The following is a 17,252-nucleotide window of genomic DNA, read 5'->3' as shown; positions in this document are numbered from 1 at the left end:
GCCCTGCACAGCTGCACTGAACGAACATCCTATCCATAGCATAAAGGCAAGACAAAATTCAATGGTTTTAAGGTGTACTAAAATCAATGGTTTAACTTTTGTTGGTGGAAACTTGATCGGTACTTGATCAATCAATTGAATAGGATCATCCGATCAATGTGGGGTAAACAGAAATAGACCATCGTATGGTTGCCGGAAAGATCAATGGGCCCAGCATGTGGGAACCAAAAGTGTCAATATGTCAGGATTTTTTCTTCGAATGGAATCAATATGTCGGATTTCCTACACAATTTTGCAGAAAGCCATTTCACAGCCCACTTTTGCAGGAGAGAACAACCACCTTAGATGAAGTAAATGAACAGGACAAAATCTGCTATGAAGTGGCTGTCCTCGCCTGAAAAAGTGAGCCACGAAATGGCTTTCCACAAAATTGCCTAGCAAATCCCATTTCAAAATATATATAATAACATGGTATTAAGCACACAAAAGTAACATGTACCAAAAATAATAACACACCTCAAAGGTGAAGGACTACTCAAGTCAGCATTGTTTCTAAGCTCGCTCTTTGTGGTTTGGAGATGGTTCCTGCTGTTGTTGCGAAGGCAAAGATTCACCCACCTCCATGTCCAGTGCCCTCATTCCACCTGTCAAAGATGAAGACGAATCACATTTCTCTGCCATCTCTTTACAACTGCCATTATCTATATAAGCTGCATCACCGAGGGAACCCTTTCGCTGGAGTTCTTTCACCATTCGGTATTCATCATAGTGAACCCTCCGCTGCTCTTTGAAACTCAATCTGTCCTCATCCAAGTCAAAATCTGTGAGCGAGTACGAACAAAAATAGGAAAAATGAGAGATGATCAATCAGGATAACCTTTGTTCGATAGATTACAATAACCATCATCAGGTGCATTATAACAGGTATGCACTGTTCGTTTGAGATTGTGGCAACCGATTGTGGGCCCCAAACTGATTAGAGGACTCAAAATTATGTTTAGTTTTGAGTCACATAATTGGTCTGGAGCCCACAATCAGTTGTGACAATCTCAAACAACAGGGCATAATATAGGCACATAAAAAAAGAGAACATAATTCTTCAGTACTCCGCTTAAACAGTGCTAGAAGGAAACACATGCACAAATGCGAATTTAGATGACTAAATACAGAAACAGCATAATGGTCAACTTCTTTACCAATGTCTCCTTGTGTTCTTTACCAATTTCCCCAAGGGTAGAAGCCAGACAAGCAGTTGCTGCCCAGCTGATTTTCAGCAAGATTGAGCACAAGAATTTCCGTCTGAGTACATATGGCATCTCACCATTGCTCACATGACCAATGGTTTATTCAATAATTATTCAGCTATGAATCAGTGCACAAGTTGATCTGAGACTTGGATTCTTCAAGGGACTTTAAAGCTTTCTACTTGGCGTGGGGTGTGTGGGTGCGCACATGTGCTGGTGGAAGGGGCCACTTAGATAGTAAGATAGTGTGCCACATGGGTTTGATGGCCACCAACTAGTTATCAAGCAGAAAAAATTGTGATTGTTTACGACTCAACCCAATCATGGAATAGTTAGGTTGTTATCCTGACTTCTTGAGCACTACTACGGATAGAGACATTGGAATGGAAAAGGATATCGCTGATAAATAACAACTCGTGGCATGTACTTTGTGGGTGTTTTCTTCATTGTAATTTCCCTTCCCTCACTAACGAAGCTCTCTAATTAATAAAAACAAAGCTCTCTAATTACCATTAAAAAAAACAAAGCTCTATAATTAATAAAAAAAGAGAAGCACAAAAAATAAAATAAAAATAAATAATAGTGTCAGACATTGATGTGATCTGACCCTCTCGATTTGCACCAGACATTCTATGGATGCTAAAATAGGTGTAAAACATTTCAAAAGTATGAGAATTTTATAGGTATTTGAGTGGTTCATCTGAGTTGATCAAAAACTCTTTTGATTCATCCAAGTCAATCATAACATTTTGGGACCAATGTTACTTGGAATGCAGTTCGTTCAGGTATGTGGTACAGGAGCAGGTACAAGATACAAATGTATGATGGTTAGCCGGTGCGTGGTACGATGGGGTAGGCTTAGTTTATTAGATACTTGGAGTCGCAAGTTGTTTTGGAGTGCTAATTCTGGTCGCTCTGGTATTGTTGCATCTGACAGCAGCCACGGAGGCTCACTTTTCAGCCGATTTTGTCTTCATTCATGAGGTGGCTGCGGTCAGATGCAACAGACCATCCACGAAATGGTTTCTGCGACAGACGCTAGCAAATCGCAGCTGCACAGATAAGCTTATATGTGCATGGCTCACAAACCATTGTTTGGGGGGGGGGGGGTCACATATTTGGGGGGATCCAAAGCATTCATTTGGAAGGTCCTTCCATGGATAGGGTGTGTACGAAAAATCAGCCCTATAGGATCATCCTAACCTTGCCATTTGTGGAGGGAAAAAATCAGCCCTATAGGATCATCCTAACCCTGCCCATTTTTCCCCTCCACAAATGGCAAGGTTAGGATATCCTATAGGGCTGATTTTTTGTACACACCCTTTGCATGGAACGGCCTTCCAAATGAATGCTTTGGATCCCACCAAAAATGTGCCCCCCCAATGGTTTGTGAGCCATGCATAGATAACTTATCTGTGTAGCTGCACACAAACCATTTCCTCACATATATAAAGGAAATGGTTTGTGAGCAGCTGCTCAGATAAACTTATCTAAGCAGGAGCTCACAAACACATGTGGCCCCACATTTTTTGGGGGATCCAAAGCATTCATTTGGAAGGCCCTTCCATGGATATGGTGTGTACCAAAAATCAGCCCTATAGGATCGTCCTAACCTTGCCATTTGTGGAGGGAAAAAATGGGCAGAAACAGTGTCTGTCCATTTTCCCCTCCACCTTTGATTGGGTTAGGATGATCCTATAGAGCTGATTTTTGGTACACACCTTATATCCATGGAAGGACCTTCCAAATGAATGCTTAGGATCCCCCCAAAAATGTGCCCCCCCCCCCCCCCCCCCCCTATGGTTTGTGAGCCATGCACTGCACACAAACCATTTCCTCACAAACACACACACACACACACAGATATATATATATATATATATATATATATATATGAGGAAAGTGTTTCTACTCGGCCGAGTAGAAAAGCTTATCTACTCCTCCCTTTAAAAAGTACAGTGGGCCCACACATTGTGGATGATCCAAAGCATTCATTTGATAGGTCTTATCATAGATAGGGTGTGCCCAAAAAATCAGCACCAAAGGGTCATCCTAGCCCAACAAAACGAAGGGCTAGGATGACCCTTTGGTGCTGATTTTTTGGGCACACCCTATCTATGATAAGACCTATCAAATGAATGCTTTGGATCATCCACAATGTGTGGGCCCACTGTACTTTTTAAAGGGAGGAGTAGATAAGCTTTTCTACTCGGCCGAGTAGAAACACTTTCCTCTATATATATATATATATATATATATATATATATATATATATATATATATATATATAAAGGAAATGGTTTGTGAGCAGCTGCTCAGATAACCTTATCTAAGCAGGAGCTCACAAACACATGTGGTCCCACATTTTTGGGGGGATCCAAAGCATTCATTTGGAAGGCCCTTCCATGGATAGGGTGTGTACCAAAAATCAGCCCTATAGGATGATCCTAACCTTGCCATTTGTGGAGGGAAAAAATGGGCAGAAACAGTGTCTGTCCATTTTCCCTTCCACCTTTGATTGGGTTAGGATGATTCTAGGGCTGATTTTTGGTACACACCCTATCCATAGAAGGGCCTTTCAAATGAATGCTTTGGATCACCCCAAAAATGTGGGCCACATGAGTTTTCGAAGCATATTCTCATATATATTATTCCAGTTGCATTGGAAAATGAGCCCTAGTTGCTTTGACTTCTTAAGAGGTGATGGATCTTGTGTATGTTTGATCTTAATTAGAAAGTGTGGAGATTCACCCGAAGATTGAATAAATTTATAATCTGAATTATTTGAAACCTCTTATCACTAATATGGATTCCCAACGCAAAATATGATATATAAGAGGATTGGAAATTGGTGAAAAATTGAACTTTATGAGGAAAGAGTATAAAATCATAATCAATCGACAAGTTTGGTGAGCTTGACCAACAACTCTTCCATTTCGGATCTGCCCTCTCTCAAGCGTATTTTGATGTGCATCTCTCTTTCTCTCCTACGGATTGTCACTTTAGTGATTCGAGTCGCAAACAAATTGCGCGACCCGGATTGCCATTTTTAGGCGGTCCCGGTCGCAAATGAATCATGTTCAGGTCATGTGACCCAGATCACGAGTCTGTAAGCGGGCCAACAACTCCAGTAACATTGGTCAGGACTATAATTGACTCAATCAAATCAACCCAATTTTGCCTTGGGTGAGTTAGTGATAAAATACAAGTTTCTACTATAGTTGCCGAGGCAGTAAGCAATGAGGCAAGCAGAAGTAGGATGCCAGCAATTCGGAAAGAGAAAATGTGGAAGGCAAGAAGCACCGGAGTTGATAGGGATAGCAAAAAGGAAGTGTGTGGGAAGCACCATGGGAAGTGAACATGAAGAGTGTAGGAAAAGTCAGTTAAAGAGAATGATCAATATACAAAAGATAAAAAGTTGTGGTAGGCCAAGGAGGGAGGATAAATATAGGTTAAGGTTATAAGTTAAGGACGACTTCATGGCTGATTAGGGTAACATGTTTCAAGGATATATAGTTTTACAAATTTGACATTTTTTAGAGATTTAAATTTAATGTTAAATTGTACTCCATAATTAAGCGTTAGGAGTTGGGATAAGCTTTTAAAGAAAATTTCACATTTTATTTGAAACTTAAATGAATTTTTGAAGTTGTAAAGACTTTTATAGTGTGCAAAAGGAGATTTTCAAGTTTTAAATTTACTCCTTGGTAGTACCCAAAGGAAAAAACGCTTATTAGAATAAAATAATCGCCTAAATTAGGAAGTGTACTCTTAATTAAGAGGAAGCATGTTGGAAGAGCACTTCCGCTAATTTTTGGAAGCAAGAAGCACTTAGCTTCTGAAGCAAGATTCTGACCTTGTAAAGAGACTCAGTTAACTATGGTTTTTACATATAGCTTGATATAGCATGGCATATTTAGAGACCAAGATACATATGCTTGTGGAATCATAGTCCGGGAGTCAAACCTAATCCCTAACCACTTTTGAGGGATGTATGAACCAATGTTTACAAAACACATAAGGTCAATTGCTGAAATCAACTTGGTTTTGGCCCTACCAATCAATAAAATATAAGACTCACCCAAGATAATGAAAACTCTGTTCAAATCAATCATTAACTCAGCCAAGTTAACCTAGTTATGCCTTGGGAGAGATATATGACCAAGATAGAGCTCACAAGTAGCTTAAGAGAAGTTTCTTTATTACTTGCTTTTTCAAATTTTATCATTACCTCATCATTAACTTCATTGTGCTGCCAATTTGATCTAAGTCAGCTCTTCCAATCCAGATGACGGCATTCGCATCGTGCATTGAAGAATATTTGTATTCATGGAAACACATCATGTCAGTATTGCTGAATATTTCTCTTTTTCTTTCTCCATCTTTGTTCTTATTCTTCTTCTGCTTCTCCGTCTTTTTCACTTTCTTTCCTCTTCCTCCGGCTTTTTTACCCCATGTTCTTCATGTTCTTTCTCCTTAGTCGTCTTCTTCTTTCTGCTTCCCCCACTGCTCTTCTTCTTCTTCTACCGTTTCTCGTCCTTCACCACATCCTCTTCTTCCTCCATCTTAATTTTTCTTCTTTTCCTCTTCCTCCATCTCCGTTCTTCTTCCATCTTCGTTTTGAATGATAAAGAATTGCATCACAAGGGAAAGGGGATACAAGCAGAAAAAGATCAAGATGATTGGTACAAGACGAAAAGCAAATAGCAAAAAAGATAAATATGACAAAGACCCCTCAAGGGGGAAGGAAATCAAAATGCATAGGGGGGTGCTTTCTTGGAAGGTAATAAAAAAGCTATGATTTGTGGACACAGACACGAGTGTCGCGTGGCGACACGGACACGGAGTGTCGGACACGGCAAACCCCTAAAATTTAGAAACGAGGACACGGCTAAAATAGAAAGTAAATATGTTCATGATTTGTGGATACGGGTTCGTGTGTCGAGTTTTGACACGGATACAAGTTGTCTGAAATCGAAGCATCTAAAAATTTAGAAATGGTGACACATACATACACATAAAATTATTGTTTATTATTATAATTTGTAACAATATAAATATGACATTCATTTAATAAATTGGTAAATTTTAGAAGTGTCCAAAGGAGTGTCGGACAAGGTAGGACACGTGTGTCAGCAATAAATTCAAAGTGTCGGCTAAATCATAGGAAAAAAACATAGGGGTGCTTTCTTTCTTCTACGTCTTCTCTAATGGGGTGCTATTTTTTATTTTATTTTTTTATGACATAGGGTATCCCCACCCCATTTTAGGGCGGGACTAATCTCTATGGATGCGCGCAATCACCCGTAAACCGGTACACCATATATTGTGATCATTCCAATCTTTTATGGAGTTATTAACTTGAGAATTCCATTGCTTTTGATGATGAAGCAAAGTAAAATGTGGTCCCTTGGTGAAATTACCAATTATTTGTGGACATGAGCATGAGTGTCACGTGTCGACATGAACATAGTGTCAGGCACAGCAACCCCCTAACATATTTAAATGGGGACACAACCACATATACAATTAAAATTAGTGAAAGCATGCAAAATATTAAATTAAGCATTTTTTAATGGTAATATGAATTTAAGCATAACTAATGCAATAATCAATTAATAAATAAAATGCAAAAAAGAAGAAAAAGAAAAGGAAAAGAAAGGGAAAAATACAAAAAAGAAACGGGGAAAAAATAGCACCCCATTAGAGAAGACATAGAAGAAAGAAAGCACCAATACACGGTGTACACCAATATAAGTACACCAATATATGGTGTACTTATCAACGACAGAACAAATCACATTTTCATATCAAAATATACCTTTAGACAGTAAGACCTACAATTAAAATAAGAAAAAGAAAAAGAGAAATCATGAATATCAACACATAGGACAAGTTGTCTTATTAAAAGAGTCCTGGAATTAAGTTGTCTTATTAAATGAGTCTTAGAATCATTTTAAATGTTAAACACAAAAAGACAAAAAACAATAAGGGAAAGAAACATAAAAAACAAGATAAAGCTTAACTATGAGTAATAGGAGAAGCTACCAACCTTCACCACCTTGTTCCATAGAATCTACCTCATCTTCAAAAGCTGCCCAGCCCCCACTCTGCTTGGAATACTTTCTACTTGAAGAAGATACATCATTCAAAGCACTTAGTATAGCTTCAGCATGTGCAGCAGTACCCATGCATTGATCAAAATCATGTATTGGTGACATAGAACCTGCAAGAAGAATCAACAATATCTAGTTCACATCAACATTAATCTTTCAAGTTTCAATACAATTTTCATGGTAGCTCTAGGCAACAAGTACACCAATTGCATGCATCTGTGGGGATTAGTCCTGGCCTAAATGGGCTGGGGATACCCTATGTTGTCAAAAAATAAAAAATAAAAAATAAATACACAGTACTAAAAGGCTACATTAGCATACCATCATCATCAATCATGGGGTGGTAAGGCGTCTTAGGCTCAGTGATTTTCTGCCTCACAGGTTTATTTGCCTCAATTTCATCCAAGTTAGCCTCATTCCATGTCACACGACCACTGACACCCATCAAGCATGAACAAAATGGGTTAAGTGCATGATTTTTGTTTTATCATTGGATAAGAACATGTCATAGATCCAAATATGTTAAGTCCACAAAAAAAAACACTGAATATTGTATACAGGAAGATGTTAGAAGCAATAGCTGCGACACCATGCCTAGAAAGCATTAAAAAGCATGTCTCAAATGGTTGGAAACAACCCTCGTAAGTTTATTAGCCTACAGTAAATAAGCCTTTAACAGAATATTCAACCCCAGTTTCCTTTTCAGTGAAATTGTAGCTATAAAAAGTATGATGAATAATGGCAACACCAAAATTGTGTTTTCAACCACATGAAAGGTTAACTTGAATCGCTTTCATGAATAACTACTTGGAGCTAACTGTAGTAACCAAAGCACAAAAGAGTTACTCTTTTTTCCTTTTTTTGAAAAAGTCAAAGAGTTACTCTGTGGGACATTAAACACTTGAAATTATAAAAAGAATTAGAGAAATAATATATTCACCCTTTTTTTTAACTTGGGACAGCCCCTCTAGTGTACGTAAAAAAAGGGGTAAATATATCACTTCCAAAAATTGAATCACCATTATATTCTGTCAACGCACTCAATCCTGAAATCGAAAATATTCAAGAAAAAATAGTTAAAATGAATTAGTAGGAAGGTTCACATAATATTTCATTAACTTCTTCATTAATTGTATTGTTTTCCTTATTGACATATTTCATTAACTTCTTCATTAATTATGTTGTTTTCCTCATTGCCATATTGACTTCAATGGAGCTCAAATTGTAAAGTAAGTTTTCGCTAGCAGCAGAAATGTTTTTGGAGGTTCAAAGCTGGCCAAGTGCAGAGGCTGTATGTAAACGGAAATTCTAACTCTCACCTTACTTGAAAAGTTCAGAGGTTGGGGTGAGGGATAATACACAATCAATTAGAATTTAATAAGAAACAGTGACGGTGTAATATATACATGTGTACACACTGTGTGTGTGTCACATGTAACATAAGAATGTAAAAGATGAGAGGATAATAGATAGAGGAGACAAGTCGTAGACGTTTCATTGTATTCTTATTGTTTTTTATGACATAGGGTATCCCCACCCCATTTTAGGGCGGGACTAATCCCTATAGATGCACGCAATCACCAGTAAATCACGTGCAACAGGTAACTCCAAGCGGACTCGTGTCTATGGGGAGCAAACCCACGACAATAGCCAGCGCCAACCCCGTCTGGGTTATTGCATTATAATTGTAGCTTTACATTATCTTATATCCTGGTGAAAAAAGGACGGAAATTAACTTAATAAAGGGAAAGCGTTACATTGTGTACATAAAGCTAATTTTAACACTCCCCTAAAGTTGATGTGTTCTCCTAAGCATGATCAGCTTATCAACAAGATGCACATGACGACCAATGGTGAGACCGTGAGACTCTTCATAAATATGTCAGCAACTTGATCACAACTCAATATATACTAAGAAAGAATCTCACCACTCTCTGCTTTATCTAGAATGAAATGTAGAATCTCACCACTTTTTGCTTTATCTAGAATGAAATGATAGTATCTGTAGATTTTGGTCTTGGCCTGAAAAACGGGGCTCTCATAAAGTTTATTTGCACTTTGATTATCACAGTGGAGAGTGTGATAACTAGAATCAATGTGAAGAGTTCTTGAACCCAAGTGAGCTCGATAGTAGTAGATGAAATAGAATCATACTCAGCTTCAGCACTAGATCTTCTAATTGTTCTTGCTTTTTACTGATCCATGAGGTTAAGCAGGTGTTCACTATGACACAAGGTAAGTCATTGATCACTTATAGTTGTCAACCCGTGACTTGATTTCTTAATTTTATGACGCATGACCCGACTCGACTCGTGACTCATAAGAGTTTTTGACAAGAACAAAAATTTAGTTGAAAAAAAAAATATAATTATATATCAAAAGATGAAGGGAAATTTTTATATATCAAAATACCTAGCAAGTTGAAGGGAAACTTTTATAAGATAGCTGTAAGGCCAGCTATGTTGTACGGCTCAGAACGTTGGGCCACCAAGAAGCAGCATGTACGAGTGTAGCGGAGATGCGAATGCTTAGATGGATGTGTGGCCACACAAGGTTAGATAGAATTAAAAAGGACGACATCCGTAAAAAGGTGGTGGTGGCACCAATTGATGAGAAGATGAGAGGGCACCGCTCAAGATGGTTTGAGCATATCCAACGTAGGCCTTTGGATGCTTAAGTGAGAAGAAGTGACTCGTGCCAAGTTGATGGAGTAAAAAGAGGTAAGGGCAGACCGAAAACAACTTGGGTAGAAACAGTGAGGAAAGACTTGATAGCTAGGAACATGACGTTGGATAGGAGAGAATGGAAGAAAATGATCCATGTAGACGAAGCCAACTAGTGTCAGGATTAGACTTAGTCAATTTGAGCCAGGTAGATTCTTTTACCTTCTTCATGAAAATTTTCTAAAGGATTCATTGGCCGACCCCAACTAGTTTGGGACAAAGGTTTAGTTGAGTTGAGTTGAGTTGGGTAAGGCTCATCTTTATATGGGGCAGGCCATGTACCCACGTTTGGGGATTGCTCGTGCAGCATCTCATCAATATTATGTTCAAGAGTACCAACAATTACAAGTGGTTACAATGTTTTGCCAGGAGTACTACTTATATTCGTGGTACCACATTAATTCGTGTTTTGCCAGGAGTACTTGTTATATAAATATACTTTCTTAATGTGGTACTTTGACAGTATATTGTACTTTTCATGGAATTAATTCATGGAGTGGTTTCCTAAACTTTATGTTCAATATATTTATGTTGTTGTACCCATTTTTGACTTTAGAATGAACCTTATTGTTCCAAGCATGAGTGAGGACGCATGTCACTGGGTGTTCGATGTTGTGAGACCATTGTGGATGATTGCCTTGCTTATGTGAGGGTTTCACGATGTATATTTATGCTTATTCTAGCATAATTTGAAGTTACATCTTGAATTTTCATAATTTGCATATCTTTCCACACATTGCCATGATTTTGCATGGTTATGGACCTGTATCTTTTGTAAGTGGGTAGGGTTTGATTGCTTCATTTGGGTATGGTTATGGCTATGGGTACCCATATGGCACGAACATGCACTTCATATGGCTCGTATGCTCATGCACATGGCGAGGGCTCATCTTCATATCAGGTAGCACAATCAGCACCTGACAATCAATCCATGTACACATGTTTGGGATTGCTCGTGCAGGTTGCCCGGTATCTCATCAATTATTATATCTAAGAGTTATAAGCGGTTTCAAGGTTTTGGCAAGAGCACTACTTGACATAGTGTTAGGGACTTAGGGGGTCCTTAGGGGGAGAGGTGGTCATTGTATACTTTGTCATCATATTGTACTTTGTATGGAATTAATTAATGGAGTGAAATCCTAAATTTTATGTTCAATACATTTATGTTGTGCTCGATGTTGTTAGACCATTATGGATGACTGCCATGCTTATGTGATGATTTACAGTGTATATGTGTGATTATTCTAGCATAACTTGAGGTTTCATCTTAAATTTTCAAAATTTGCATTTACAATGTTTCCACTAACATGTCCAACCAAAATTGACATGTTAATGTTTCCACTTTCCATTGCGATTGACATGCATACCAAAACCGAGGCTTCAAACCTTGGATATGAGGATTGGTTAAGGGAGCTATCAGATCATTACCTGGTTGTGGAATAGCATAGCTTCACAATTTAGTGCTAACTTTATGTTCCTAGACACACCAAAGGAAAATTGAGACACAGTTAAGGATACTTAGTCATCTTAAGCATGCTTACTCATCTTTCAAAGAATATTTTCATGTTGTAAGGAAATAAATCCCTCAGTGAGTACTACAGTACTTTGAGTCTTTGAGAGGCATTCGGGAGTTGGCTGTGAATCATCCCTTGTCTAGTGACTTGGAATTTGCATCAGAGACAACAAGAGGAGTTTACGTTGGCCAAATTTCTCTATGATCAACCCTAAGTATTACTCACTTTGTGGACTAGGTAATAAAGAGTTCCCCTCTCTTACTAATTTTTACTCTCGACTGACATGTATTGGAGTGTCTCTCACTTCTAACAAGGTTTTAAATTTAGTAATCAATTTCGATTTCGATTTCGGTCACCACGAAAATGGAAATCGTTCGGTTTCGGCTGGAAATTTCAGTGGAAATCTTATAAAATCCCAGAAATGTATGGAAACATATGCAAATGATAGAATTTTAAGATGAAACGTCAGGAAAACTATTACATTAATAATGATCCCTTCTTTATTTTTTCGTAAATTTCCTATGAAAGGCGTGTGGTCTCTCTACGTATCCCCTTTTTCTCTTCAGCAAACAGGATCGCGAACTCTTTTCACCGCCCTTTCTATCGACGTGTAACTGCCGTCCATCTCCCTCCCTCTTCCTCTCTCGATGTGTCCAGCGAAAACGCTCTCCACCACCACAAACTCCTTCCGTTCTTTCCATCGCTAACGCCACCTCTCCCTATGTCTCCCTCTCTTTTGATCTCTCAGGCGCCAACGCCCTCTCTCCCTTTGTCTCCTCTCAGACATCTTCCATCTCCACCGTCAATGCCGTATCTCCCTCTCTCGATCGCCCCTTCTCCCTAGTTCTCCCTCTCAATCTCCCAAGAGCCAGCACCCTCTCTCCCTCTCTTCACCTCCCATCTCCACCGCCAGCACCCTGTCTCCCTCTCTCAATTTCCCTACCTCTCGATCGCCCGACATCGCCTTCGGCATCTCTCTCTCTCTCTCTCTCTCTCTCTGACCTCAATCAATGGCTACCGAAGAGGAAGGTCGATGAATCTAAACTCAAGCACTTCTCCGTCATTTGAAAACCCTAGAGATCCCTTCCATTGCAAACCTCCAAGTATCTCTCTGCTCCCTAGTTCCTGAAACTACATCTATATAACTTCTCTTTGATATGGATTTTTTTATTTTTGTACTCTTTGAACGGTCGTCCATTTCCTCTCTCTCTCTCTCTCTCTCTCTCTCTCTCTCTCTCTCTCTCTCTCTCTCTCCGGATCGTTGAAGCACGTTGTGGCCGTTGCAGGTAAAAAATCAGAGCTTCAAGATATGTACCCAATTTCTTCAGTATTTGACTCTCATGTCACTCCAAAAGAATGACTTGTCAATCAAATGGCGATTTTATTTCTCTTTGCTCACATGGAAACTCTAGTAAGATTTCTTTAATACCAATTGACTCCAAGAGATACCCCTAAAGCATCTTTTGATATTGATCAATCTAATTGAGGTAGTAAAGAAGTGGGAGAGGTGTTGAATCAATTGATTGTGACCCATAGGAAAACTAAGGAGTTTGCTCTTATCCTAGAGATTTCTTGACTCATCCTTCTCTTGCTACTATCAAATTTTAATGTCATGTATTGTAGAGGAAAGGAAATTCATTAAATTGCTTCAGTTGTCCACATTTATAGCTGTCACTCATCAATTATAATGCCTTAGCACGTAATGAGGGCCAGATCATGACATTTCTATGTTGAAACCATAGATGCCAAAGTGGGGAGCGAGTGCGAGAAGCGATGCGGGAAGTGGTGGGTTTACAGAAGAGAAAATGGGGGAAGCGGAAATCTCTTAAGAAAGTCAAGAGAAAATATGTGGGAAGTGTCATTTAAAGTCAACATGAAACATGTAAGAAGCCCCATTGGAAATGAGTAAGTACATAGAAAGTGTAATCGTCCCAAGTAAAAAAGGAGTTGATTCGAGTGAGTAAATGATTAGTGTGGTCAACTTTTCATTAACTCGGGCAAGTCAAAGGAGTTTTTGATTGACTTCGTAGGGAAAAACTCGGACTTGTACAAGAACTCAACCAAGATAAAAGGGAGATGATTCGGGCGAGTCGATGAATGACTCGATGAGTTTTAAAAAAGTAACCATAACTACCTCATCCATTTCAAAAAAAAAATAAAAAAAAATCATAACAACCTTATCACTACACTAAATTGCTAAAAGTAGGGATGCAGCACGGGTTGATTTTTGAGAATTTAGGTTGAGCTTTTACCATAAAATCCGGTCAGGTTTGGGTTGATTTCAATTCATTTTTTAGCAAAAGCTCAACCCAACCCGACCCAAGTGGACCCTTAGCTTAGAGAACCCATACAAACAAATAAACTGGGACAAGTAATAGTTGAAAATTTGAGTAACATTAGAGGGATCAGGTCAACAAACAGAAATAATAAAATACTATAAAAAATTAAGAAACAATAATAAGAATACGAATAAGGAGAAGAAAAATAAGAAGAAGAAGAAGAAGAACAACAATAACAATAAGTATATTTGCAGCAATCAGAGAAAAAGGAATAGATCAAATAATGTAAAAATGTTACCTCATCGTCCAAAGCCTTTTCTAGAAAGTTAGGAACTGAGGGAAATCTTCCCACCTAATAAATACAAATATCAGAGAAAAAAGATAGTATCAGAGACAGAGAGAGAGAGAGACAAGAAATATATGGGAAAAAGATGAAACTGAGTTTTTTGCATATTAGTCTTCAAAACTGGAAATTTCGCCTACTAAACACAGCAATTCACAAAAAAAAAATCAGCAAATAGGACTTGCCCAGCCACGACAGCTCTGCAAGCCCTATAAGACTATCAAATTCACATCTTTTTTCTAGCAAACCCTAGTTTTTGTTTTTCTATGCACAAACATACTACAAGAACCTTCACCCTAATTACTACTAAGGAACTTTAGAAGGTTTGACACCAAAATTTCAATCAATTAGAGCAGAAAATCAGAATTTGTTGTCAAATAACACCTAATACAAAGTAATAATTCCTCATGCAACCCAAAACCCTAAAACCCAGAAAGACCTTAACCCTAGAAACCAAATTCAAGCACGAAAAACACACCAATCTGTAATCTATTATACGTGAATTGAATATGGAACATGAAATAGTTCTAACCTTAATAATAAAGAGAGGAAACCGAACAAAACAAATCACAAGGGAAGAAAAAATCAGAACCCTAATTGCTCTCCTATCAATCCACAAGATATTCGTCTTTGACTAAACAATTATTCAGATCTAAAAAATAATACCACAAAAGCTCTTTTATCATTCAGACTAGAGAAAAGGGGGTGGAAAAAACAGGCTACGTATTAAATTCGCACCTACTGTAGGATAATTCGCACCACTTTAACGTGAATTGACGTCAAAAAGCCTCCTTTCATTGGGTGCGAATTATCCTACAGTGGGTGTGAATTTATCATCGCTCTAAAATAATTTAAAAATCTTTTAAAAAAATAAGATTTGTATTCCGAGATCCAACCATTTGAAACAAAGAAAGATTTGCAAATAGATACAAAAATAGTACGGGTGCAACTTGGGTTGGGTTGAACCCGGAAAAAAGGTCAGGTCCGGTTGAGTTCGGGTCCGGTTTGAGTTTGGGCGGATTCGGGTTGAGGGCTTGGCAACCTGACCCGAGTGAAACCCAACATTTATGATTTTTTATTTTTTTTTTAAGCTTAAAAACTCGGGTCGGGTCGGGTTCGGGGCCTTGGAAGTTGGAAAACTAGACTTGAGCCATCTCCTAATTTCATATTAATTTTCAAAATTTTAGGATTATGTTTTTTTGTTATTTTTTATTCTTGCTCCAAGCCAAACCGACCGACTTGGCGAAAAATTAGTTAGACGAATTAGGTTAAGGTTGAGAGATTTCGATGCAGTTTGGATTAGGGTTTACCCTCCACAACTCAAGGTTCAGGTTGGATCTGGTTGGGGTTGAGGGAATCCTGGCTTTGGTTGGCCTAGGGTTGGCCTAGACTCGACCCACCCCAGCCCGTTTCATCCCTACCCTATTTAATCATATTTATCGATATATCACAATATTTAAAACCATGCATAATATTGAGCTAATTTTTTTAATAATCCATTTATATATAATATATTGACCTAATTAATGGGAAGTGATATTTACACGCCTTTTCATTACTAGGGACACCAGCGCAACTGTATCAATGACTAAACGGTGGCTAATGTACTTGACGTCAGAAGAATCCAGTTGGTTTGATTGCCACGTACACTGGTGCTGGGTGTCCCTGTGATCAAAAGGGCGTATAAATCACTTCCCTAATTAATTAACCTAACTCAGGATGGTCGTATATAGCTATAGGTTTCTTGGCCACAACGATGCCTAAAATGCTGAACATGTTCATCACCAATCTATATGTGGTGTGACAATTTGATGATCCACTCATGATGTTATTTTGTTGCACTTTGAATGGGACATGTTTCATATGGTTGTATTGTAATAGAAATATGGACTAAGGCTGGGTAAGCCAATTAAGAATTTTTCTTAAAAACTTTAATTTCCCTACTTACGGAGGTGGCTATCACGAAATAAGTCATGAAGATACACTGCCTATACTATGATCAAGGGTTGCACCTTAAGTCCAAAGCAACCGGTTTGCTTACAAAGAGAAAAATAGAAGAACGAACAAGGGTGGCCAATATCAAAATTGCAAAAACAAGTAAAAAGGCATGAAGACACCCCAAGATTCACTTAAGACACCCATTCAATAGGTGATTGATGTCATGTCATCGACAGTTGGTCATCACCATTACGACTCCTAGGATTAAACGTGATACAAAATGTAAACTTGAATTGCAATAGTTGGGCTTCAATACTTAAACCATTAACAAAACCACGATTAAAATTTATTTTTGAATTGCACAAGCTAGGTTAGGACCGTTGAGTATCCCTTAATCTTTTTTATTGATTGATTGATTGATTTCTTATCTCATCATACAATTTCTCATAAAGAGGATTGGGTTGTAACTGTTCACTGTTGAGGTGAACATTCCCTCATTCTGCCAATGTGGTGTCCAATCCTTCCTGGCATACAAATTCCAAAGAGAAAAGAATTCCCACGATCTGCACCCCCTCACTGTAGAAAATCAGGATCAAAGCAATAAGGCTTTGATACCACTTGTAGAAAATAGGAATTAAAGCAATAAAAGATTTGAATACCACTTGTTCAAACAAGTAATAAAGCAAGAAGCAATACTCACATAACACAAAGGACAAAGACTAAGAGGAGAGAAATCGTGTAACAAAAAAGAAGAGAAGTGTGTGTTCGGTTCTTCTTTGGGAATAGTATTGAGACTAAGATTTTTCTCTCTCCCCTAGTCTTTTGTCCTTTGTGTTTTGTCAGTATTGCTTCTTGCTTTATTACTTGTTTGAACAAGTGGTATTCAAAGCTTTTATTGCTTCAATTCCTATTTTCTACACTCACTACAGTTCAACATCTTGGCAGTGTAATCCTAAGCATGAGTACCAAATGGGCAATGCTATTGTTAGAAGTAAAAAAAAAAAAAAAAAAAAAAAGAACAGAAGAAATACAACTAGAGGGTCCTCCCCATGCCATTCCTCTGATATAGTATAATAGCTATGAGAGGACAAAATC

General features: G+C 38.2%; 1 protein-coding gene across 1 annotated transcript; it reads right to left on the bottom strand.

Moving 5' to 3' along the window:
* Positions 1–227: 227 nt before the first annotated feature.
* LOC143884677 (protein phosphatase inhibitor 2-like) lies at positions 228–14,905 on the bottom strand. Its single transcript, XM_077388360.1, has 5 exons — positions 14,752–14,905; positions 14,175–14,228; positions 7,682–7,794; positions 7,297–7,470; positions 228–821 (listed from the first exon to the last, which is right to left on the bottom strand). The coding sequence occupies exons 2-5, from the start codon at positions 14,177–14,179 to the stop codon at positions 553–555; spliced, it is 561 nt and encodes a 186-aa protein (XP_077244475.1). The 5' UTR covers positions 14,180–14,228; positions 14,752–14,905; the 3' UTR covers positions 228–552.
* Positions 14,906–17,252: the final 2,347 nt, after the last annotated feature.

Source organism: Tasmannia lanceolata, unplaced genomic scaffold (genome assembly GCF_043159265.1).
Source record: "Tasmannia lanceolata isolate RefF3 unplaced genomic scaffold, GAP_Taslan_0.1 ptg000008l, whole genome shotgun sequence".
In the NCBI taxonomy this organism is placed as follows: domain Eukaryota; kingdom Viridiplantae; phylum Streptophyta; class Magnoliopsida; order Canellales; family Winteraceae; genus Tasmannia; species Tasmannia lanceolata.
This window is presented reverse-complemented; position numbering and strand designations above follow the sequence as displayed.